Source organism: Dermacentor andersoni, chromosome 11, assembly GCF_023375885.2.
Source record: "Dermacentor andersoni chromosome 11, qqDerAnde1_hic_scaffold, whole genome shotgun sequence".
NCBI classification, from domain to species: Eukaryota; Metazoa; Arthropoda; class Arachnida; order Ixodida; family Ixodidae; genus Dermacentor; species Dermacentor andersoni.
The window spans coordinates 10,739,818-10,765,569 of NC_092824.1; the positions used below are offsets into that span (position 1 = coordinate 10,739,818).

Genomic DNA, 25,752 nt, shown 5'->3' on the forward strand with positions numbered 1-25,752 from the left:
AAATTAAAAATGACCGCATACAGGTCTCCACAAAATCATTCAATTTCAACCATTAAACTTCCAGCTTACATAATATCATTTAATTCAGTTTTTAGACTTGAAGCTGTATATTAGTCAAGGTCAACATGCGTGTTGGGCTTTCCAACGAAGGCTGAAAAAAGCCTTGTTCCCTTTCGCCTCTTCCCATTCTAAGCTGATAAAAAGGGGTTTAGCTTCTGCTTGCCTGAGATCATCGCTTTTAAAATCATGCGTTCATAAATTGCACTCTAGATTTCCCTCTCAAGTGGAGTGATTGGAAAGGGCAGGTTTTCCGAGTACAATGTTAACATCGGTTGCTGAATTACTTCGCCAGAAGCTCTGGAAGACAGAAAACAGGACTCTCTCCCAAGAAATGGCTTCCAAGAAAAAATATGCAGTTGATCCTTACCTGCATAAGATTTCGCATAACATGGAAACAATCTCAGGCAAATATGGTATCGACATTGAATTCTCTGTTCCTTCAAAACTTTCCAAACTGTGCAAAATGGCGGGAAGCGGCAATTCGGAACATTGGCATGTGTGGTAAGAAGCATCTAGAAAAGAACAAGCGTGTCGCATGCACAACAGGTGTCGTATATAAGATCCATCTCTGTTGTGAGCGTTTTTATATCTGACAGACTGGTATATGCCTTAATTACCGTTTACGAGAGCATGCGCGTTCCGCAGATTAAGCTGGGGGTGCAAATCTATCCGTTCACTGTCGTAGTTGTCAGTGCGTTCCTCAGTTCAGCCATACACAGATTATAGGAAGGAAGAAGGGACAGCTTGAAAGAGAGATTGTAGAGGCAGTGGCTATTTTACCTTCGCAACCGGACGAATGCGTTAGTTCCCTTTCAGTTTCTGTCTTGAGAAATAAACTGGGGTTTCTTGCCATGTGAATACTTTGTTGCATTCTTCTATGCATGCTTTTCTTTTTTTTTGTGCCATCGTTTGCACACGCGGTTTCGTCGCCTTTCAGGTTTCTCATCTTGGGTTATCTTGTTCATGCGTTACGGTTATCATTTGTATTGCTCACTTTCAGCTTTTTCGCTTCCACGTGTATGCGGTCGGTTTTATTCTTCCGAGAACATTCTGCAATCTTAAATTTTTTGTCGGTCTTTACATCCTGGTTACTATTAGTTGTCGGGCCACGTGTGCCATCCGTTATAAAAAGCCAGGCTGTTCTTCAATAAACATTCATTTGCAAGTACCACCTTGTGTTGTCGTCTCCCTCCGTCCCTCGGTTGTAGCAGTTATATTCACAATGTCTCGCCAAGTGACCTACAACTTTACCCTGCTAAATTACGTGTGACGTAGCACTCACTAGACGCAGGTCTTATTTTTATGTATACATAGACTGCCATCTGAGTGCGAGATATAACAGGGGTGGGTAGAGAAGTTGGCCACTTGACATAGCATCCATTGGCAAGCACACAAAACACAAAAGTGCATCAGTGTGCAAGCAACAGAAGAGGTTGTTACACTTACGCGCAGGTCATAACAAAACAGCAAAACAATATTGCATCTTAAAAGCACGTATTGAAGAGTACAAAAAGAAACAGTGTGCAAGTAGGTCTTTCCACTAATCAGTCATATGATGCTGGATTTCTTTCGCAAATTGTGCGGGAAGTAACTGCTGAAGCAAGCGGTCACGACCATTCCACAGTTCTACTGTTGATGGGAAAAATGAAAATTTAAAACTGTTCAAGCATGGCTGGAATGAAACAACGTTAAGGTGGTTAGTGCTTCGACTTGCGGGGGCGGGGCCCTTCACAGATGAAACCGGTGCCGTAATAATGACCCATGTATGATCTTATACAAAGTGATAAGGCATTCACACATACATCTGTGTGTAAGTGTCAAGCAATAAGCCATGGACAAGTAATGAAGGCGAAATGTGATGGTCATATTGTCACGTTTAATCGAAGGAGCAGCGCAGCGCCGACAAAAGGCAAAGGCGCGAGCTCGTGAGCCCGCCCTTACTTGTCCTCTTCTCGGAGCAAGTGGCCCAACCGCGTGGCACAAGTAGGTGGCATTACGCCTCCTCCCAGAAGAGCACCGAGTCGATGCTGAATAAATCGTTGACGGGCAGAGAGACTTGTCCCAGGACAAACGCAATGGTTCGAAAATTATATTATGCTATGTGATATGTGATATGTGAATTATATTATGCTATGTGAATATTATGCTGTGTGATATGGTTTTAATCGCACGACGTGCACAATCTCGGGCCGCGGTTGTCCGGGTCGTGCTGGCTGGGTGCCATCCGGAAGAACTTCATAATTGAGGTCACTCAGTCGCCTAGGCACTTTGTAAGGGCCGAAGTACCGGCTAAGAAGCTGTTCCGAACCGTCTTTACGACGGACGGGACCCAAACTAACACTTAATCACCCGGTTGGTAGTCAACTTGTCGGCGGCGGAGGTTGTAGTGTCGCGCGTCAATACACTGTTCACGTGAGCCAGTTGGCGTGCTTCCTTGGCACGTTGCACAAAACGCTCAGTGCTTTCATCAAGACTGTGAGAATTGTCACGTGGTAACATGGCTTCTAACATCGTCTGAACTTCACGACCGTAAACAAGAGAAAACGGTGTGAAGCGTGTGGTCTCTTGCGTAACGGTGCTGTACGCAAACGTGACGTACGGTAGTATCTCGTCCCATCGTCTATCGTGGTTTTTTTAAGGCTTTCGGTCAAGCCATTTGCTTGCTGATGATATGCAGTGGCCTTTCAGTGCGTGGTGTAAGTCACATGAAAAAAATTCAAGCGGCCTTGCCGTAAACGCCACCCCTCGATCTGTCATGACAGAGGTTAGGACGCCATGACATAGCATGACATTCTGTACGAAACACTGTGCAACCTCAGAAGCGGTACTTTTGGGAAGAGCCATTGCTTCAGCATAGCAGGTTAAATAGTCTGTGGCGATGATGATCCATTTCTTTCCGGAAGTAGCCAACGGAAACAGGCCCAGGAGGTACATGCCGACTTGATAGAAGGGCCCTCTAGGAGGCTGGATATGATGCAGCAATCCCGCAGGTTTCACATTGAGTGGCTTTCGGCGCTGGCATTCACGGCAGGCTTGGACGTATATTCCAACACAACTGAGGAGTTTAAGCAATAGTACGATTTGCATACCCGAGCCAGGGTTCGAGTGAAACGCAAGTGCCCAGACGCAGGCTTGTCGTGACATGTGAACAGGATTTCGTTACGAAGTTCTGCTGGTATGACCAGAAGATAGGTTTTGTGGCTGGCAGCAGAATTATTCTTTTATAAGATTCCCTGTCGCAAACAAAACGTACACTGTCCGCGAGCAATTTGTCGGGGCAGATGTACGTTGCGGCGTTTTACATGTGCAGTGATAAGTGGCAATTTACAATCTGCTCTCTGCTGAGTACATACGTTTGCCTCGCCTATGGTGTCGAGAAAAGCGCTCTCATCTTCGGTGTGCTGATTGGCAGGCTCAACACGCGCGCGCGGCAGTGCGTCGGCATCGTCGTGTCTGCGGCCTGATTGTACACGATGGTCATGTCGTATTCCTGCAGGCTTGCGCCTGCAGGAATACCCTGCCAGTTATCCGGAAGGGTCTCTTAGGTTTCCCAGCCAGCATAAGGAGTGATAATCCGTCACGACCCGGAATGGGAGGCCATAGAGATAAGGTCGGAACTTTGCAAGTGCCCATACCACGGCAAGACATTCTTTCTCATTGATAGTGTAATTGAAGTTCGGTCATGATAGGGCGCGACTGGCGTCGGTTATGACCCTTTCGCCGTACTCCAGCCGCTGTAAGAGCACTGCATCCAGACTGACGTTGCTGACGTCGGTATGAATTTCCATTTTGGCTTCCGCGTCGAAATGCCCAAGAAAAGGGGGAAATCCCAGGCGGTGTCGAAACTCAGTAAAATCCGCTTGCTGTTCAGAGCTCTAGATGAACGGCGTGTCGTCTCTAGTGACGTGAGTAAGTGGTTGAGCGATTTTAGAAGTATTGTGTATAAAGCGACGGTAGTATGCGCACAGTCCCAGGAAACGTCGAACGCCTTTTTTTAGGCAGGAGTCGGGAAAGCAGCTACAGCGGCAGTTTTCTCGAGATCGGGACGGACGCCTTCCTCACTCACGACATGTCCAAGGAACTTGAGTTCTTCACAACCAAAGTGACATTCCTGAGGCTTTAAGATGAGGTTGGCCGATCGGACTGCCTCGAGAACTTGCCGCAGGTGCCTGAAGCTGCATGCCTGAAAATACGACCACATCATTGAGGTACGCTAGAGACGTATTTGGCATTTTAGGTCGGCTAGCACAGTTACCGGAGAAGCTGCCGGAGAAGAGCACAACCCGAAAGGAAGTACTCGCAACTTCTAAAGCTCATTGGGAGTGACAAAGCCTCTTTTCTCTCGATCACGCTCGTCTACCTCAATCTGCCAATACCCACTCTTCAAGTCAAGGCAGGAAAAGTACTTCGTTCGCCGTAGCTGGTCGAGAGAGTCATCTATGCGACACTGTTGAGTTTTCTGTAATCGACACAGAAGGGGAGAGTGCCGTCCTGCTTTACTAGGACAACCGGTGGCGACCACGAGCTGTTTCGAGGTTGGATGACGACATCGCCAATCATCTCCTTGACTTGCTGAATTGCTTCGCGTTGTTTCTGCGAATCACGATACGGCTGCTGGGGACGTGAATCGTCGCAAGTAATTATCCTGTGCTGTGTGATCGGCGTCTGGCTGACTTTAGACGATGCAGCGAAGCAGCCCTTGAATTCACAAATCAGTGAATTCGAACGCGAAGCGCTTCGACGTCAGTCGTGAGAGCTCCTAGGCAACTGGCAGCAAAGGAGAGATTCACTTGCCGATCGTACTGGTGCGAGGGCTGGTGCAGAGCCTTCTCTATGGTGACGGGTTACGTGAGAAACTCCGCAACCGTTCTGGGCGCACTGCGAACACGTCCACGAAAAAGCTGCTCTTTCCCGCCTCGTATCAAGTGACACAGCTTCTTGTCTTCCGACATCATTGGGTCAGCTCGCCTGAAGAGACGCACCATGTCTTCCACGTACATAGCCACACTCTCATTAGGTTTCTTAAAGCGAGACTGGAGGGACTATTCGGCTCGTTCCAGGCGATCGGAGCTGGCGTAGGTGTCCAAGAGACTGCGACAGAACTCACGTGATGATGTCAGGACATCTTCGCGGTTCTCGAACCACATGCCAGCGCCATCGAAACGGCTGAAGTAGACGTTTCGGAGTTTCGATTCGTCATCCCATCCACTGAACTTCGCTACGCGCTGGAAGTCCGCCAGCCATTCTTCCACGTCTTCAAGAAGGTCGCCATGGAAGGGACTTGGCACGCACGGTTTTTGCAGCGTGTAATAAGGAGGTACCGTCGCAGACGTCGCCGGGTTCGTGTGGTAGTACCGGATGTAGCATCCATACCTGCCGACGTTGTCGTTGTCCTCGCAGGTAAAGACTCAAATTCGATGTCCAATCCCTGGATTCTCCGGCTCACGCCATGTACTGGCGCGAGTTTCGGTATCGGTCTAGCGTTCCTGCTGCTGGGAGGGGTCTGCTGCATGGGTCGAGCATACCCCGCACCTCCACCAGAAAAATGTCACGTTTAATTGACAGGTGACTTCTAAAAAAGGCCGTTAAAAACATTTGTGGGGTTTAACGTGCCAAAACCACTTTCTGATTATGAGGCACGCCGTAGTGGAGGACTCCGGAAAATTCGATCACCTGGGGTTCTTTAACGTGCACCTGAATCTAAGTACACTGGTGTTTTCGCATTTCGCCCCCATCGAAATGCGGCCGCCGCGGCCGGGATTCGATCCCGCGACCTCGTGCTCAGCAGCCCAACACCATAGCCACTGAGCAACCACGGCGGCTAGACCGTTAAAGCCCGAGCGATCGAAGGGGCAGCGCAGCACCGACAGAAGGCCAAGGCGCAAGCTGATGAGCGAGCCCGTCCTCGTCTCCTGGGAGCACGTGGCCCAAGCACGTGGCATAAGCGCGCGGCAGTATCTCTTATATATAAATTTTAGCGCTTTCTTTCGCGGAGATTCTAATTTGTGAGCGGCAATTTGTGAGCAGGGAGATCCGACAATGGAAGCATACTCCAAAATTGGCCTAGGTGACTAGCGTTTTCTATGCAGCAAGTTTGAAATCCTTAGTAGTGCCCTTTACCGTTCATTTTAATTATGCTAGTTAGCGAAGTGCCTTCAAGTGGACGCGGTCTGTGTGGTTCTGCCACTTCATATTATGAGGAAAAGTTACCCCGAGGTATTTAAACTCGTCTACATTTGCGATTTTTGTCCCGCTGAAGCCATAACAAGAATGTAGAAGTGTAGTCTTATTAAAGAAGGTCATCGAGACTGTCTTCGTTAGATGAGCTGTTAGTTGCTAAGATCGCTCCAAGCACGGAACTCAGAAAAAACATCATTTAACACTAACTCGTCACTTGCACTTGAGGCTTCAGAATACAGAATCGTCTGCGTATAATCGTAGTTGAATGAATATGACAGTTTCCCGCGGCTTTTAGAATTAGCTCTTTAGTGTGGCGCTGTTAACTTTATCAAACGCAGCAGCCATTGTTTGCTTTAAAAAAATCCAAGGCAATAATTTCGCCCTTGAGATAATTGTAACTTTTTCACGTCATTCTCGCACACGTAACCACGCAAAGATAGATTTGTGCTTATTAAGTACAAATCTGTATTTGCATACTTAGTTTGTATTATTGTATATGCAAAGTAGCAATATGTGAAGAAACATGGTGGTCCGTGTAACACGATGTCGCTCAAAGTGGCGTATGTTTTCAACGGAAATTAGTAACTGCTCTTTTTTAATTTGCAGATGTACATTTGCTCTTGTACAGAACTCCTTTCAGTAATATCATGGGTCCTCACACTTGTCCATATATGAGCTGAAATATAGAGACTTGTTTGCGGTACGTCAGCGCGCGCAAAAATAAGATAGCAAGATAAAGATCAAAGAATTTCGGTGCTTTTGCGAGAATTTCGGTACCATGACCGTAAGGTGCTTACACGTTCCATCAAGCGTTCCACCATCATTACACCTGGAAGTATGGTGCTCCATCACGTATGCACTTTTTTCCCTCACCGGGCGAGATGTCGTATAACATATCTGGAGACAAAGAATCTCACGTGGTTACGAGAGAACATTAAAATCAGCTGTTACTGAGTCGATATACCGTAACGAAATGGCGTCAGGGAATGCTGCTGAATAGATTAAGCGCATGCTGGCTGTCCTTAGTCAACATTGAACTCGAGGGCCCAATGATGCAAACTGTGACCCTTTCAAATGTGCAGAGACAAACACGCAGAGACAAAGAAACAGCGCGCGCATGCGATCCCATAGATGAGATGAATATATATATATATATATATATATATATATATATATATATATATATATATAGAAAACTATCAGTCATAGCTCTCGTAGTATAGCCCTCTGGGCCGTTTCCTTTTTTTTTTCGAAAGTAGTCCTGTTAGGGTTATTATAATTACACGAAGGTATTTCGCCCTCATCAGCAGCAGCCCTTGGTATAGTTATTCTGGCGGCTAGCTTCCCACGCTATGCGTGCCGCCATCGCACCTGGTTAAGCTTTTCCTAGACGCTAGAGTTATGCTTTGTCCGCGCAACCTTGAGCGATCGGAAAGCGCGTTTCCCCCTCTTGGCCGGCGGAGAAGGGAGGCTTCGTTCCGGCCGCGAAGCTCTCCACATCTCTGTAAGGTGCCTTGTGGATGTCTCGTGCTGAAGATGCCCTCTCGGTGAGCGCATATTTCACCCCTCATCTTTTAAGAGGTTCAATACATACAAGCATTTGTCTAGCAAACCAGATTTTTTTTTTTTCAAGGGAATTTTCCACGTCTCAGTAATTTCTCTCGTCGTATTCGAGTGCTGATTGCCGTGTTATAGTTTGTTAACGAAGCTTTCCCTCAAGTCTAAATATTTTAAGGCAGTTTTCCTAGCCTCTAAAGCCGCTCGAGTTCGCTCTTCTCCTTGAGCGGCCATTTTTCCAAGAAAGTATGACTACCGCGGACAACATGAGTCTCTTTCCACGTAAGTGTGAGGCTCGGAGCAGGAGCTGTGGCGCTTGAAAGTAGCCTGGGGCCTGACGAACCAACCGACTGAGCTATCTTTCCGGGCAACATCGAAGGGTCATGAGTTCAAATCACCTGTTATGTTCCTTTTTTTTTTCCGCCCCTTTTTCTTTCTTTTTTTTTCTTGCTTTTAATGTCTTTTCCTTTATTTTATCACTGTACGGGAACCCTCCTAAAAAAAAAAGAAAGATATATATCTTCAAATATGTATGGCCTCACACTCACATGTGCAGGTCATAAATACCAGGTTCTCTAGCCGAGTGCCATCCATGCGGTATAACCGAGCTCAGATTGGTCCACCTTGACTGACCAAGTAGGGCACCACTGTAGGTTAAATGAGGCGTACAACTCCTGCGGGACCCGCCGTGGTTGCTCAGTGGTTATGGTGTTAGACTGCTGAGCACGAGGTCGCGGGATCGGACCCCGACCACGGCGGCCGCATTTCGATGGGGGCGAAATGCGAAAACACCCGTGTACTTAGAATTAGGTGCACGTTAAAGAACCCCAGGTGGTCGAAATTTTCGGAGTCCTCCACTACGGCGTGCATAATCAGAAAGTGGTTTTGTCACGTAAAACCCCATAAATTAATTTTTAATTTAACTCCTACGGGGACGGTAGAGTATCCGTCTCCAGTGCAAGAGGACCGTGATTCAAATCCCGGTGCCGCGCTATTCTCCACCGGAAAATACAAAAAAAAAACCGTGTGTTGAGAAAATTGCACAAACAGGCCTGGAGTGCGGCCTGATCCCGGTGACCAGAACCGGTAACGCACTCTCTCACCAGAGCAGGATTGGCCACCCTGGTGCAGTACTTGGCCACAACCTCCTATATGAATACAACAATCGAACCCCGGCCCTCAGTCCCCAGCAGCCACGAAGCAACTGACCACGGCGGCGGTCAGATCTGTGACGCTGCAGAGGGTGCTAAGAATACCTGGCTCCGGACAGGCCGCCATTGGAATCTGAACCTGGCAACGTTTAACGTTAGAACGCTATCTAGTGAGGCGAGTCTAGCAGTGTTATTGGAGGAATTAGAGGGTAGTAAATGGGATATAATAGGGCTCAGTGAGGTTAGGAGGACAAAAGAAGCATATACAGTGCTAAAAAGCGGGCATGTACTGTGTTACCGGGGCTTAGCGGAGAGACGAGAACTAGGAGTCGGATTCCTGATTAATAAGGAAATAGCTGGTAACATACAGGAATTCTATAGCATTAACGAGAGGGTGGCATGTCTTGTTGTGAAACTAAATAAGAGGTACAAAATGAAGGTTGTACAGGTCTACGCTCCTACATCTAGTCATGATGACCAGGAAGTCGAAAGCTTTTATGAAGACGTAGAATCGGCGATGGGTAAAGTCAAAACAAAATACACTATACTGATGGGCGACTTCAATGCCAGGGTAGGCAAGAAGCAGGCTGGAGACAAGTCAGTGGGGGAATATGGCATAGGCTGTAGGAATAGCAGAGGAGAATTATTAGTAGAGTTTGCAGAACAGAATAATATGCGTATAATGAATACCTTTTTCCGCAAGCGGGTTAGCCGAAAGTGGACGTGGAGGAGCCCGAATGGTGAGACTAGAAATGAAATCGACTTCATACTCTGCGCGAACCCTGGCATCATTCAAGATGTAGACGTGCTCGGCAAGGTACGCTGCAGTGACCACAGGATGGTAAGAACTCGAATTAGCCTAGACTTGAGGAGGGAACGAAAGAAACTGGTACACAAGAAGCCAATCAACGAGTTAGCGGTAAGAGGGAAACTAGAGGAATTCCGGATCAAACTACAGAACAGGTATTCGGCTTTAACTCAGGAAGAGGACCTTAGTGTTGAAGCAATGAACGACAATCTCATGGGCATCATTAAGGAGTGCGCAATAAAAGTCGGTGGTAACGCCGTTAGACAGGAAACCAGTAAGCTATCGCAGGAGACGAAAGATCTGATCAAGAAACGCCAATGTATGAAAGCCTCTAATCCTACAGCTAGAATAGAACTGGCAGAACTTTCTAAGTTAATCAACAAGCGTAAGACAGCGGACATCAGGAACTATAATATGGATAGCATTGAACAGGCTCTCAGGAACGGAGGAAGCCTAAAAACAGTGAAGAAGAAACTAGGAATAGGCAAGAATCAGATGTGTGCGTTAAGAGACAAAGCCGGCAATATCGTTACTAATATGGACGAGATAGTTCAAGTGGCTGAGGAGTTCTATAGAGATTTATACAGTACCAGTGGCACCCACGACGATAGTGGAAGAGAGAATAGCCTAGAGGAATTCGAAAAACGCCAGAAGAAGTAAAGAAAGCCTTAGGAGCTATGCAAAGGGGGAAGGCAGCTGGGGAGGATCAGGTAACAGCAGATTTGTTGAAGGATGGTGGTCAGATTGTTCTAGAGAAACTGGCCACCCTGTATACGCAATGCCTCATAACCTCGAGCGTACCGGAATCTTGGAAGAACGCTAACATAATCCTAATCCATAAGAAAGGGGACGCCAAAGACTTGAAAAATTATAGACCGATCAGCTTACTGTCCGTTGCCTACAAAGTATTTACTAAGGTAATCGCAAATAGAATCAGGAACACCTTAGACTTCTGTCAACCAAAGGACCAGGCAGGATTCCGTAAAGGCTACTCAACAATAGACCATATTCACACTATCAATCAAGTGATAGAGAAATGTGCAGAATATAACCAACCCTTATATATAGCTTTCATTGATTACGAGAAAGCGTTTGATTCAGTCGAAACCTCAGCAGTCATGGAGGCATTACGGAATCAGGGTGTAGATGAGCCATATGTAAAAATACTGGAAGATATCTATAGCGGCTCCACAGCCACCGTAGTCCTCCACAAAGAAAGCAACAAAATCCCTATAAAGAAAGGCGTCAGACAGGGAGATACGATATCTCCAATGCTATTCACAGCATGTTTACAGGAGGTATTCAGAGGCCTGGAGTGGGAAGAATTGGTGATAAAAGTTGATGGAGAATACCTTAGCAACTTGCGATTCGCTGATGATATTGCCTTGCTTAGTAACTCAGGAGACCAATTGCAATGCATGCTCACTGACCTGGAGAGGCAAAGCAGAAGGGTGGGTCTGAAAATTAATCTGCAGAAAACTAAAGTACTGTTTAACAGTCTCGGAAGAGAACAGCAGTTTACGATAGGTAGCGAAACAGTGGAAGTGGTAAGGGAATACATCTACTTAGGGCAGGTAGTGACCACGGATCCGGATCATGAGACTGAAATAACCAGAAGAATAAGAATGAGTTGGGGTGCGTTTGGCAGGCACTCTCAAATCATGAACAGTAGGTTGCCACTATCCCTCAAAAGGAAAGTGTACAACAGCTGTGTGTTACCAGTACTCACATATGGGGCAGAAACCTGGAGGCTTACGAAAAGGGTTCTGCTGAAATTGAGAACGACGCAACGAGCTATGGAAAGAAGAATGATGGGTGTAGCGTTAAGGGATAAGAAAAGAGCAGATTGGGTGAGGCAACAAACGCGGGTAAACGACATCTTAGTTGAAATCAAGAAAAAGAAATGGGCATGGGCCGGACATGTAATGAGGAGGGAAGATAACCGATGGTCACTAAGAGCTACGGACTGGATTCGAAGAGAAGGGAAGCGTAGCAGGGGGCGGCAGAAAGTTAGGTGGGCAGATGACATTAAGACGTTTGCAGGGACAACATGGCCACAATTAGTACATGACCGGGGTAGTTGGAGAAGTATGGGAGAGGCCTTTGCCCTGCAGTGGGCGTAACTAGGCTGATGATGATGATGATGATCAATAAGTAGTAGTCGCATGAGAGAAGACCTACCCACTCCAACTTTTTGGGAAGAACCTTCACAAGAAACGATAGATATGACAAGTGATGAACATCCTATCGGACAGATGGTTCATAAAATTACCCAAGGGCTCATTGTAGGCTTTTGCGAATACTTTCAGGCTCAGAATAAAGCTTTGCAAGGGCCTGGTCTGGCGCGAACGACCGGGCCGGGCTGAGTAAAGCAAGTTTTAGCGTGTCCGGGCCGGGACAAGGCTCGCTGCCTTAGGGCATGAGTTGAGCTCGAGCTTGAAGCGATGGGTCCGCGGCGGGCCTGGCCTTTATACGACGGACACGAACAGGGCCCAGGCGGGAACATTCGGGCCGTGCAGCGCTCTGGCACACACAATGGGTTATCCCTTGCCGAGTTGAAGACTTCCTCGTGGAACACGCGTTATCCAGAAAAAGAGCTTGCTTCTGCAGGGCGCAGCCTTTTAACGAATGGTCGAACACGGCATACGTGACGCACGCACTGCGCTAATCGCGCTGTTTAGATTTGTCGCCGAATTTGGCTTGCGGGCCATTATCAGTTTCAGAATGTTTGTCTTTCCTTCTCCACAATGAGGCTTCAGATCATCTTATGCGAGTAAAGATTCCTTTTTTTCATTCGTTCGTTCGTACGTTCATTCATTTACTGATATTACTCTTTGTAACTAAAGTAAGATGAGCGTCCATTATTCGTTGAACGAAATTACTGCAAAAACATTTTTGTCCTACACGCTTGGGCTATTTGGTGGAAGAAAAGAACTGGACTGTATTCGATCAAACGCTAGGACATGCCTATAGCTGTAAGAGCCATTGAAGAACATATAGTACATTAGTGCGAATAAATTGAAAGCGCATTGATTGCTTCGAATTCTTTGTTCACTCCCTTAAATGTAGGTGTCGCCAGATACCGAGAGATCCTGTGCGCGTCAGGTGTCTTAATGGTTTGCAGGGTCACTACTACAATGCAAAGGTTCACTTTGATGAAGCGTTGGGGTTTTATCTCGATTTCAAGCCGAACAATTTCCTTCTGTCTTTGCTCACAGAGTGTTTTGTCACACACATGACCTTATTTTTGATAAATCGGCTACAGAGAACAGCCATACCATAGTCGATGCAGGGCTCCTGCTTAGAATTGGGAATCCTGAATGGACAGGTGGCAATAGTGATGGGAAAGTTCATCACCAGGTCATCGCCAGATTTTTCCATCTCGACCCATACCTGTAAGTACAATCAGAACAAATAAGCACTTCGAATTGACTATCTAATTAGAAAAGTTACAGAGTTAACGGAAGTACAAGGTATGCAAGGCATAACGATGCATACCATACGGTGGTTTTAACTCACAAATCTAGAGCCAGCACTGTTGAAAACTCAGTATAACGAACTGTTCCCCGAAGCGATCCCCCAAAATGTGGCACTCTTTAAAGCTCAATTTTTACACACATCGTTTACAGCTCACAAGCTCAAGTGAACACACACTACAGTAATTCTTCAAAACTGAGTTATTTAAACATTCGTTATGCCGACTATTGTGGCGGTATTGTGGTTACTGTTAATGTGATAGGACTTCTAAGCCGGTTTCGAAGTAATTTGGTGTTCCCGCATCTCCTCGAATCTCTCAGGGTTCAAAACTGCGAAAGTAGTTCTCGCATTTTCGTTGTCACGCGCTACACGCCGAAAATTTCAGAACCGCTGTGCTATCGCTTATTACCAAGCGGGGAAAGTACAATTTCGAGTAAGCGCACCCTTTCTTGCGCTATCATTTAGCGTAAACATTCGCACAAGCGACAAGAATCTTTTTCAAGGAGACGAACAAAAACTTATCCATCATCGTCTTCATTTGTGCAGGTGGTGCCCCCTGTGACAAAATGACATATGTTTCTTTCGCGATTTCGATTTTTCCTCTTAAGTAGATATTCATAGCACGTTTCTCTTCCATTGTCGCCACCCATGAGACTATCTCAGCATGTCTTATTTTCCACTTGGCGTTCTTTGTTGCCATGTTGCTCATCATGGTCGTATATTTTCTGGTAAGCTTCTTAGTTATTTTGCTCCACTATGAATCAATCTTTTTACCAGTACAAATGCCTGAACACTGTCTCTGCCCAATCACTTTCTTCCATATTCCCCTGTCGTTCTTCATAATCTATTTTACTCTGAGGTTCCCTTACTTCAAAATTTCTCCAACACATATCACCCTGCACAGCTTCATTTGTAGCTTTCCTATGAGCGCCCAATGCGAGGTGTACGACTGACCTTTGGTTGCCATCGAGTCCTGATTGTACTCTTGATCGGAAGCAAACCACCGCATTTCCAAATGTAAGTCCTGGAACCATTACACATTTCCACATACCCAAAAGCACCTCGTACCTATTGTATCCCCATAGCGCTCTTTGTTTCGTAACGACTGCATTTCTCTTCCCCTTTACTGTTATTGTTTTTTCCTGTGTTCCTATATATCTATTGCCCTCGTTTATTCATATACCATGGTATTTACATTCTTTTACCCGAGGTATTTCCAGGCCCTGCATTGCCACTGTCTGTTTTCGTTTTCATTGAATCCCATAACACCCAATTTTTCGCGCTAAATTTCAATCCTAAATGCTCACCTTCTTCGCCACAGATATGAGCCAGACGTTGCATATTACTTTGCTTGTTAGTCAGCAACACAATATTGTCCACATAAAACAAACCTGAAAGCTGCTGCAGTACTGCTGTGCCCACCTGTTGTATGAGAGATTAGACGCGATATTACTTCCCTCTCGTGCCCTTTCCATCCTCGACATTAGGAAATGCAGTGGGGGTAAAGGGCACCCCTGCCACAGCCCCTTGTTGATATGAAATTTCTCCTCGCTCCTCATCCCTTCCCATTCAACACGAACATTATTTTCTAGGTAAATGTCTCTCAAAAGCTGTATACAATCGTCACCCAAGCCTTCCCTTTCCAGAATATCCCACAATATGTTGCGGTCCACGTTGTCATGCGCTCCCGTAATGTCTGAAAAGGTCCCATATAACGGTCCCTTTTCTACTCTGGATATTTCAATAGACTGAGTAAGGACAAATAAGTTATCATCCAGACGCCCACCTATCCTGAAGCAAGTTCGAAGTTCTCCCAAAATGCCATTTTTCTCTGCCCATGCTTGCAGCTTTATTTCAATTGCCTGCATTGCTAATCTGTATGTTACCGATGTAATGGTAAACGGTCTATGTGAGTAAATTATATATTCCTCCCCTTTACCTTTATAAATTAAGATCATTCTAATTTATCGCCAACTGTCTGGTATTCGTCTAACTCTTAAAGCTTTTTCAACTCTTTTCAGCAGAGCTTTCTTACTTTTTCGTCTTAGTTCATGAATCAGCCTAACAGGAACCTCCTCAAACTCTGTGGCTGTGCACTTAGGAATTTCTTTTCGGCTTTCTTCGACTTAAAATTTCTCAGCACTAGCTCCTTTTCTATCTGGTCCTCTCTCATGCTCTTTTTCCCTCAAATACAACCCTTTCATCGCCTTGGAAAGATTCGGCTATTATTTGTGTATTTCACTAACTATTGATTCTTCTCTCTGCAGTTATTTCTAGTCCACAAATACGTTACGCTCAGTCATATTTTTTTCCACTCATTCTACAGTATAAGCAAAGATGCTCTTGAAGTTTTGAATTCACTCTTTTCCATTTGGCTCCCTGATGGATGAGCATTGGGATTCCCTCTCCTTTTCTTTCCGACTTAGTTCTGTTGTATTCTTCCCAAACAATTCTCAATCACTGGCGGCTCTTTCGAGTCTCTAAGGTGTGCTTCTGTAACCGCATAGACCCCTATTTTTTCTCTATTTAGATGCTCCTCAATTTCTACCCGCTTTTCCTTTCTTCTGCCACCCTGCATGTTTATGTAGCCTACTACATCGCGAGCTCTATTTCTTGTTTTCCTCCTTTTTCTTTTATCAACGGCGATGCTATTCCGAGGTTCCCCTAGGAAAGCTTCTTCATTACGACCTACACTGCCCTCCTGAGCGTTCATAGGCCACCCAAAAAAGCAACCGCACGAACCACCAAGCCACCAGCCCACTTCTCGTCTGTGATTGAAGTGGATCTCGTTTCGTCGAGAACCACTACACCTTCTCACTTCCCTGTTAACTTCTACAACCTCGAAACCCTTCTCTCTGCTCATTGTCCATTAGCGTCATTAGCAGCCACTATGGCTCTTTGCATGTTACTGTCACATACAAGCTCCTCCGACACCGTGCATACCAGGATCTGCACTTGGAAAAGACAGCGCGCGCAAGTCGTCTGCTCCCTTCACCAAGCGCTGCGCTAGTCCTGTCCCTTTCCTGTTTAGAACGCCATTTAGCCCACCTGCTACTATGACAAGGTTGCGCACGTGGGCATTTTCCGCGAGCTTTGCTTTTGCTCGCTCCATTACAGAACCCAGTGTCCGCCCTGTAAATATCCCTGCCGCCATTCTTTCATCGCCTTTCACCCTCTCCACAAATGCTTCTGAGCACCTAGCCAGGTTTGATTCACTGGCGATAATCACCATTCCACTCTCTCCTACCTCTCTCAGATTCCCTTTGTCTTTTTCCGCGTGATTCGGACTTGACAAGGGGCACTGACCCCTGCGTTTCTGCTTTTTTTTTTTTTTTTTTTTTTGTGGTCGCCTCAAGGTAGGTGCTACTCTTTGCAGCTGCCCCCTCCGCAGGATGCATGCATCCCACGTGCTTTGCTGACACTCCCTGCCCTGTCACGTGGGGAGCCTGTGTTCCATTGTCACGCACATTCTCGTTCACAATAGCGGCCCTGTTCAGCTTTTCATCGGAAGCTGGAAGTCTTTTTTCCACCACCTTCCACGCATCACGCTCGATATTTAGCTCATTCTTGAGTTCTTCGACATTTTTGACAATCTCATCCAGGAAGTCCTCCATTTTCTTAAGCCTAGCACAAACATCACACTGTGTGTCGATTGACTCGATTTTACCTCCATTCCCATCCGTTCCCTCGTCTACCTTGAAGGACCTCCAGCACAATGCACGCTTTACCGTCTTGCTTGCCATGTGTCGCACTTAGCTTTCTCTAAGGCAAACACGGAAGCTTTGAAAGCACGTGTTTTCTAGCAACGGCTGATACGCACAAAATCGAAATCCTTAAAATGCGATTAAGTAATTATCACCAATGCTTGATAAGCAATAAATGCCGCAGACTTAAGGTATGACACGTGTTCGCAACGGGTTCAAACACGTAGCCACGCTCTCACTGGCCTACCAAAGCAATATTCCCTATAACAATGCACACACACAATAAAACCACTAATATCTAATAATCTTGCCACTTCCAAACTTTTATATCAAGGGTCTAAAGACTTAACGTCCCACACGGTTGCACGAGTAGAAACACGTGTCAGGAAACAGCACTCTGATTATCCTGCAAGAGCAAATACTATACACGAAACACAAGCGCACACATGAAAAAAAGAAAAGAAGGAAACCTAGCCAATTACTATTGTCTGCATATTACATTGTTTTGTTATGTACCACTCCTTTCTGTAGTGCCGTAGGGCCTTGAAAGTATGTATAATGAATAAATAAATAAATAAATAAATAAATAAATGTTAAAAATTGCCATATCCAAAAAAAATTCGCAGTTGTGCCCGAAAGCCGTAGCACCGATTGCTATAGCAAATTAGTAGATTGCTGTACGAAGCAAGGATAGTAGTTTTATCGGCCGTATGAACTTGTAAAGATTCGCTTACTAACTAAACTAACAATTATAGAATGCCTAAGTGTGGCTCAACGAGGACGTAGAAAGAAATAGACACACAGAGACAGCGCTGTCTTTGCCTGTCTGCTTTCTATGTCCTTGTTCAGCCGTGCTTACATCATGTATTTAAACCAACAAGGCCGTCAATGTGTTTTCAATAAACTAACCAGCACGGTGTCACGCGCGCACAGGTACTAATGAAGACATCTCGCTCGATGACGGCTAAAGCTGTCTGTGAAAACGCTGGAGTTCGGAATAGTGGCATCATCATCATCATGATCAGCCAATTTTATGTCCGCTGCAGGACGAAGGCCTCTCCCTGCGATCTCCAGTTACCACTGCCCTGCGCCAAACGATTCCAACTAGTGCCCGCGAATTTCCCAAATTCATCGTGCCACCTAGTCTTCTGCCGTCCTCGACTGGGCTTCCCATCCCTTGGTACCCAATCTGTAACCCTAACGGTCAAAGTCTATCTGACCTGCGCATACATGGCCTGCCAGCTCCATTGTTTGTCCTAATGTCAATTAGAACATCGGCTATACCCGTTTGCTCTCTAATCCGAAGCACTCTCTTTGTCTCTTAACGTTATCCCTAGCATTCTTCGTTCCATCGCTCTTGGCGCGGTCTTTGTTCTCAAGCTTCTTTGTCAGGCTCAAACTCTCTGCCCCTTATGTCAGCACCGGCAAAATGCACTGATTGTACAGCTTTCTTTTCAAAGATAATGGTAAGCTTCCAGTCACGAGCTAACAATGTCTGCCGTATGCACTCCAACCCATTTTTATTATTGAGTGAATTTCCTTCTCAAGATCAGGGTTCCCTGTGATTAACTGGCCTAGGTAAACGTACTCCATCACAGACTCTAGAGGATAACTCTTCTTCCCTTGCCTGGTTATTGATAATTATCTTTCTCTTCTGCATATTAATCTTCAACCCCGCTCTTAGACTCTCTCTATTAAGGTTCTCAATCATTTGTTGTAATTCGTCTACAGTGTTGCTGAATGGAGCAATGTCATCTGCAAGCCGAAGATCACTGAGATATTCGCCGTCGGTCGTTACTCCTAAACCTTCCCAGTTTTATAGGTTGAATACTTCTTCCGAGCATGCAATGAATAGCATTGAAGAGATTGTGTCTCGTTGTCCGACCCCTTTCTTTATAGGTATCTTCCTACTCGTGTAGAATTAATGTAGCTGTGCCATCTCCGTAGATATTTTCCAAGATATTTACGTAAGCGGTCTGTACTCCCTGATTATGTAGTGCCTCTATGACTGCTAGTATCTCTACTGAATCAAACACCTTTTCGTAATCTAGGAAAACCATATAAAGAGGCCGATTGAACTCTGTGGATTACTCCATTACCTGATTAATGACATGGACGTGATCCATTGTAGAGTATCCCTTCCTGAAGCCAGCCTGTTCCCTTGGCCGAATAAAGTCCAGTGTTACCCTTATCCTGTCGCAAATTATTTTGGCGATTATTTTACATAAGACTGGGAGTAGGCTAATTGGCCTACACGGTTTCAGTTCATTAACGTCTCCATTTTTGCGCATTAGTAGTACGTTTGCATCCATCCTAGAACGCTATCTAGTGAGGCGAGTCTAGCAGTGTTATTGGAGGAATTAGAGGGTAGTAAATGGGATATAATAGGGCTCAGTGAGGTTAGGAGGACAAAAGAAGCATATACAGTGCTAAAAAGCGGGCATGTACTGTGTTACCGGGGCTTAGCGGAGAGACGAGAACTAGGAGTCGGATTCCTGATTAATAAGGAAATAGCTGGTAACATACAGTAATTCTATAGCATTATCGAGAGGGTCGCAAGTCTTGCTGTGAAACTTAATAAGAGGTACAAATTGAAGGTCGTACAGGCCTACGCGCGTACATCCTGTCATGATGACCAGGAAGTCGAAAGCTTCTATGAAGACGTGGAATCGGCGATGGGTAAAGTCAAAACAAAATACACTGTACTGATGGGCGACTTCAACGCCAGCGTAGGCAAGAAGCAGGCCGGAGACAAGTCAGTGGGGGAATATGGCATCGGTTATAGGAATAGCAGGAGAGATTTATTAGTAGAGTTTGCAGAACGGAATAATTTGCGGATAACGAATACCTCCTTCCGCAAGCGGGATAGCCGAAAGTGGACGTGGAGGAGCCCGAATGGCGAGACCAGAAATGAAATAGACTTCATACTCTGCGCTAACCTTAGCATCATACAAGATGCGGACGTGCTCGGCAAGGTGCGCTGCAGTGACCATAGGATGGTAAGATCCCCAATTAGCCTAGACTTGAGGGAATGGAACAAAATGGTATATAAGAAGCCGATGACTGAGTTAGCGTTAAGAGGGAAAATAGAGGAATTTCGGATCAAGCTACAAAACAGGTATACGGCTTTAACTCACGAAGAGGACCTTAGTGTCGAAGCAATGAACAACAATCTTATGGGCATCATTAAGGAGTGTTCAACAGAAGTCGGTGGTAACTCCGTTAGACAGGATACCACTAAGCTATCACAGGAGACGAAAGATCTGATCAAGAAACGCCAATGTATGAAAGCCTCTAACCCTACAGCTAGAATAGAACTCGCCGAACTTTCCAAGTTAATCAACAAGCGTAAGACAGCTGACATAAGTAAGTATATTATGGGTAGAATTGAGCATGCTCTCAGAAACGGAGGAAGCCTAAAAGCAGTCAAGAAGAAACTAGGAATAGGCAAGAATCAGATGTATGGGTTAAAAGACAAAGCAGGCAATATCATTATAATATGGATAAGATAAATCAATTGGCTGAGGAGTTCTATAGAGATTTATGCAGTACCCGTGGCACCCACGACGATAATGGAAGAAGGAATAGTCTAGAGGAAGTTCAAATCCCACAAGTAACGCCGGAAATAAAGAAAGCCTTGGGAGCTATGCAAAGAAAGAAGGCAGCTGGGGAGGATCAGGTAACAGCAGATTTGTTGAAGGTTGGTGGGCAGATTGTTCTAGAAAAACTTGCCACCCTGTATACGCAATGCCTCATGACCTCGAGAGTACCGGAATCTTGGAAGAACGCCAACATATGTTTATAATCCATAAGAAAGTGGGCGCCAAGGACTTGGAAAATTATAGACTGATCAGCTTAGTGTCGGTTGTCTACAGAGTATTTACTAAGGTAAACGCAAATAGAATCAGGAACACCTTAGGCTTCTGTCAACCAAAGGACAAGGCAGGATTTCATAAAGGCTACTCAACAATAGACCATATTCGCACTATCAATCAGGTGATAGAGAAATGTGCGGAATATAACAAACCCTTATATATAGCTTTCATTGATTACGAGAAAGCGTTTGATTTGGTCGAAGCCTCAGCAGTCATAAATGCGCTACGGAATCAGGATATAGACGACCCGTATGTAAAAATACTGAAAGATATCTATAGTGGCTCCAGACACTGTAGTCTTCCATAAAGAAAGTAACAAATCCCAATAAAGAAGGGCGCCAGGCAGGGAGATACGATCTCTCCAACGCTATTCACAGCATGTTTACAGGAGGTATTCAGAGACCTGGATTGGGAAGAAGTGAAGATAAGAGTTAATGGAGAATACATTAGTAACTTGCAATTCACTGATGTATTGCCTTGCTTAGCAACTCAGGGGGCCAATTGCAATGTATGCTCACTGACCTCGATAGGCAAAGCAGAAGGGTGGGTCCAAAATTAATCTGCAGAAAACTAATGTTGAACACTCTCGGAAGAGAACATCAGTTTACGATCGGTAGTAGTGCAGTGGAAGTGGTAAGGGAATACATCTACTTAGGGCAGGTATTGACCGCGAATCCGGATCATGAGACTGAAATAATCAGAAGAAGAATGGGAATTTGGCAGATATTCTCAGATCATGAACATGTCCACTTCTCTTCTCTTGTGTCCTGTCTGCACGCCTCAGCTTTTTTTGCATCATGAACAGCAGGTTGCCATTATCCCTCAAAAGAAAAGTGTATAAAAGCTATGTCTTACCAGTACACACCTACGGTGCAGAAACCTGGAGGCTTACGAAGAGGGTTCTACTTAAGCTGAGGACGACGAAATGAGCTATGGAAAGAAGAAGGATGATGATGATAATGATGGGAAATACCAGGTGCACGCCTGGGTAATTAAGTAATACACAATGTGTCCCGTGGGAATAGCTCCTTCCCACGCTTGTTATGCTTCACTGCAATGCTTTTCCGTATGCTTCACCAAGTAACATTTCTGTACAAAGGCGCAGCTGCCTTTCGGGAACCGTGCCATTGGTGACAGCAGTGAATTCTTTCAATAAAAAACGCGGCACCCAATGGCAAGAAGCTTCATACCGAACGTCGAAGCAGCTAGGCCTAGCGTTACCGCAGTGGTGGCTACTACTGCCATCGGATCTAAGGTGCGAGAGCGCCGGTTCGAGGCGGCGAGGTAATCAAAATGGCAGCGGTGCTGGCTTTGATTATTGCAGTTTTGGACCTGCGGTCATGGCAAAACGTCACGAAAATCGGACGGCGAAGATTTCTTGCGTCCTAAATTTCAGACGATCTGATACATCGACTCTTACGTGGTGGTGCCGCGAAGCCGTCCGAATCATCGGGAATCCGGAACTCCTCCAGCCGACAACAGGGCGTCAAAGATGATTCATTACGATTCCTGTCCGTTACTCAAGCCAACATTACCGCGAGTTTCGACCCTTTCAATAAAATTACAGCTAATTTTCCCTGATCGAGGCACAAATTCCCTGAATTTTCCCTGAGTTTTTCCAGACTGCTCAAAATCCCTGAGAATTCCCGGTTTTCCCTGTTGGTAGACACCCTGCACCCAAGAAAGTGGACGGGGAAACGGCGCCGCGGTAGCTCAATTGGTAGAGCATCGCATGGGAAATGCGAAGGTTGCGGGATTGTTCCCTACCTACTCCAAGTTGTTTTTTCATTCACTTTCATTTCCATTTTTTTTGTCGTTTCTTTATTTCATGAATTAAGCACAAGTAATTTCCCCTATGTTGTCCTTGGTATCAGTGTTTGATGACGTCTTATCATGTCTCTTTATGGAAGTTAGCTAAAGTGCTTCCTTTTTATAAATCCGGTGATTAGCAGCCTTCGTGAACTACAGAGCGATTTCATTGACATCAGTAATGCAAAAGCTTCGAACATATTTAAAATCAATGTATGGTATTTAACGGGCCAAAACCACGATATCGTTATGAGGCACACTGTAGTGGGGGACAGGATTATTTTGCCCGCCTGGGGTTCTTTAACGTGCACCTAAATCTAAGTACACGGGTGCTTTTGCATTTCGCCCCAACGAAATACGGCCGCCGTGGCCGAGGCGGAACATATTCATAAACGTATCGTGCTCTAAAATGCGCAAGCATTTCTATGCCCACCCAACGACGAAACCCGTCCGTCCTTCTGTCAAGGCGATCACTATCAAAATAGGGCCCACAGCAGCGAGAGAACTTCGTGCTGCACTTCGCTTCAACGCGAACTAAGCGGCGAGAACAGAGCGCACACGAAGCTATCAGTACTCGACGACTGTGTCCTCATTGTAGATCGCTTTCCAGATAAGGCCCGCGCGGGCGCACCAGAAGCAGCCGCCGCTGTTGTATGGTTGACGACGGTTGGTAGTGGTTCTCATGCAGAGGAGGCAGGGCCCTCGACAACGTCTACGTACGAGTTCTACCAAAGGTTCAATTACGTCACTTACTACAGCACGCATCGGCAAGTAATCATTTTTCACGAGACAGCAGCACCATCCAAATGCACCATCATGTAACATGAGTGAACATTGCTAGTACTCCCCTCTTCATCTCATGCTGCTTTCAGTTAACATTTTGGTGTTTCAACTGCACCTCTATGTTTCATAATTCTCTCGCAGTGTTTTTTGCGATTATACCAATTACAGCAGCATACGAAACAGCACGTGATTAGTACCAAATGCCTACGCATCATTTACATAACTCTCACAGCAGATTCTGCGTGTAAATTTTTTGTAATCACATAATCTATTATCATACAGCATGGGTTTAAACACGGCTTTAGTACCACAACGCAGTTTTCTAAGTTTACGGATGACATTTTCCTTAACCGTGATGTTGGAGACCAGGTTGGTGCTATTTTTATAGATTTATTGTTTTATAGCTTACAGTATTACATTCGCAACTGCTTGTAAACTTAAGGCTATCTAAATAACCCTCAACTAGTGTTTTGGATTTAAAGCTTCCTTTCTCTTCGCTCCCACTCTGTCTCATTGCGCGATCTGTTGCTATTTGTATTACGTCTGGAAAGCTCCAATGCTCTCTTCTTCGGCCATTGCTTTTCTTAATATACAGAAATGATTTACCCGTTAACATTTCTTCTAACGTTCGCCTTTATAGCGACAACTGTATTTTACATCAAGTGATTAACTGTTCTAATCGTCATTGCCTGCTGCTCCGGGAGTCATTTCCTAGGTTTTGCAGTTGGTGAAACTAAAGCCCATCTATATTGTAAAGTAGCGCCCTCCTTCGGACTTTGCCGCCGCCAAGCGGGCTCTCGGCCTTTCTCCGTCACCTGCGCCCTCTGGCGCCCGTGTTCCCTTTCGGGTTCGACTACCGCCGTCACGTAAATGTGCGAACTTTTCCATGTTGTTGTTCTTTCATCTGAGAAGAAAGCGCGCGCTTTCAGAAGTCTCTCCGGCGCCATTTCGATGCAGTGAATGAATACGGGCCGTGGCGTACGTATATAGTATGTGGTTTATATCAAATGGTTTTGCACAAGGCGACATATAGATTCCATGAAGCTATTACATTCAGTTATTCACTCATGCTGTCGACTATCTGCTGATGATTACATCGCGTATGCCAGTGCTCTTCCAACTAGACGTTGTCACACCCTCAACCTAAAGCCTTTCTTTGCGTGCACTAACATGTTCAAACAGTTATATCCTGAATGTAGTCGACTGCTGGAACGAGTTACCCGGTTCTGTTCGTGAATTGCACTGTCTGCTTTTGTAGAAGCACTAGTGTGATAAGATTGCTGTCCCTTTTTTTTAATCTACTATGTTCAACTGCCTTTGTTTGTTTGTTGCGTTTGCTGTACTCCACTCCTGCAATAGCCCTGAATAGGGCTGCAGTATTTGAAAATAAAAAATAAAAATCTGGTGACGACCGCTTCCGTCGTGAGCGCGTCGTTAAAAACAGCGCGCTTCCTTGGCGCTGTTTCTACTCTTCGTCATGAGTTGCTGCAACTACGGTTGTCTTAATCGCTTCAGTGAAGGAAAAAAGAGCTTTTTACGCTGCCGTCCAGCAACCATGATGCGAAGCGATGAAAGGTATTCATGCACCGGACGGGTCGCGCAAAATTTAACGGGCCGCTGTCGGCGCACGTTTGTGAGTAAATAGGAGGTTTCTAAATAACACAGTGTAACGCGATTCTCAAGCTTTCACACCGCGCGATGTTACCCCGGATGTCGTGCGCTCCGTTGTGCCCCATGTCGACGCAGTTTTTTTGCCTTGAGCAGTAGTGTGTACTTTTTGCAATGCCTGAGCATTCTTTAAGTAGCGCAGGAATATTTGTCCCTCACGCGTAAAGTGTAATGCTTTGTATCATTAAAAAATGTCTTATTTACGATGTAAAGACATTTAATCGTCACAATACTGTATATGTAGATGATCTGAAGCTTCCTAAGCCCCAAGGAACAGTTGAAGCGAAAAAAAAAAAAAGAAAATGATCAGACAGAATACGCATAGGATACATAGCGCTTCACAGAAAATACGTGGGCAAGCTAAGAGTAGGGGTGTTCCAACTGACATTTGGGGGATGGGCCAACTTGAATTTTGGGGCTGGGCCAACTTGAATTTCGGGATGGACGAACGTAAATTTAGGGGTGGGCCAAATGATATTGGAACGTCGGTCAACTTTAGTTTGGGCGTAAGCCACTCTGAAATTTCAGGGTTGCCTAAGTTAATATTTCAGGGCTGCCCGACTTGAACTTGGGGTTGGGTCAACTAAAATGTGGGAGTGGGCCAATTTCAAGTTTGCGAGTGGGCACCTCAAATTTCGGGGTATGCTTACGCATACTGAATCAACTGCAGTAGAATTTCT

The 25,752-nt window shown here is 45.5% G+C and overlaps 1 protein-coding gene across 3 annotated transcripts in view; it reads right to left on the reverse strand.

Moving 5' to 3' along the window:
• The window catches only part of LOC126517914 (arrestin domain-containing protein 3-like), a 276,278-nt gene that overhangs the window by 18,199 nt on the left and 232,327 nt on the right, over window positions 1-25,752 (reverse strand). For all 3 annotated transcript variants that reach the window (XM_050167745.3, XM_055064358.2, XM_050167744.3), the window contains exon 7: window positions 13,035-13,149. In XM_050167745.3, the coding sequence (XP_050023702.2) occupies window positions 13,035-13,149 (115 nt within the window). The remainder of the gene's footprint in view (window positions 1-13,034; window positions 13,150-25,752) is intronic.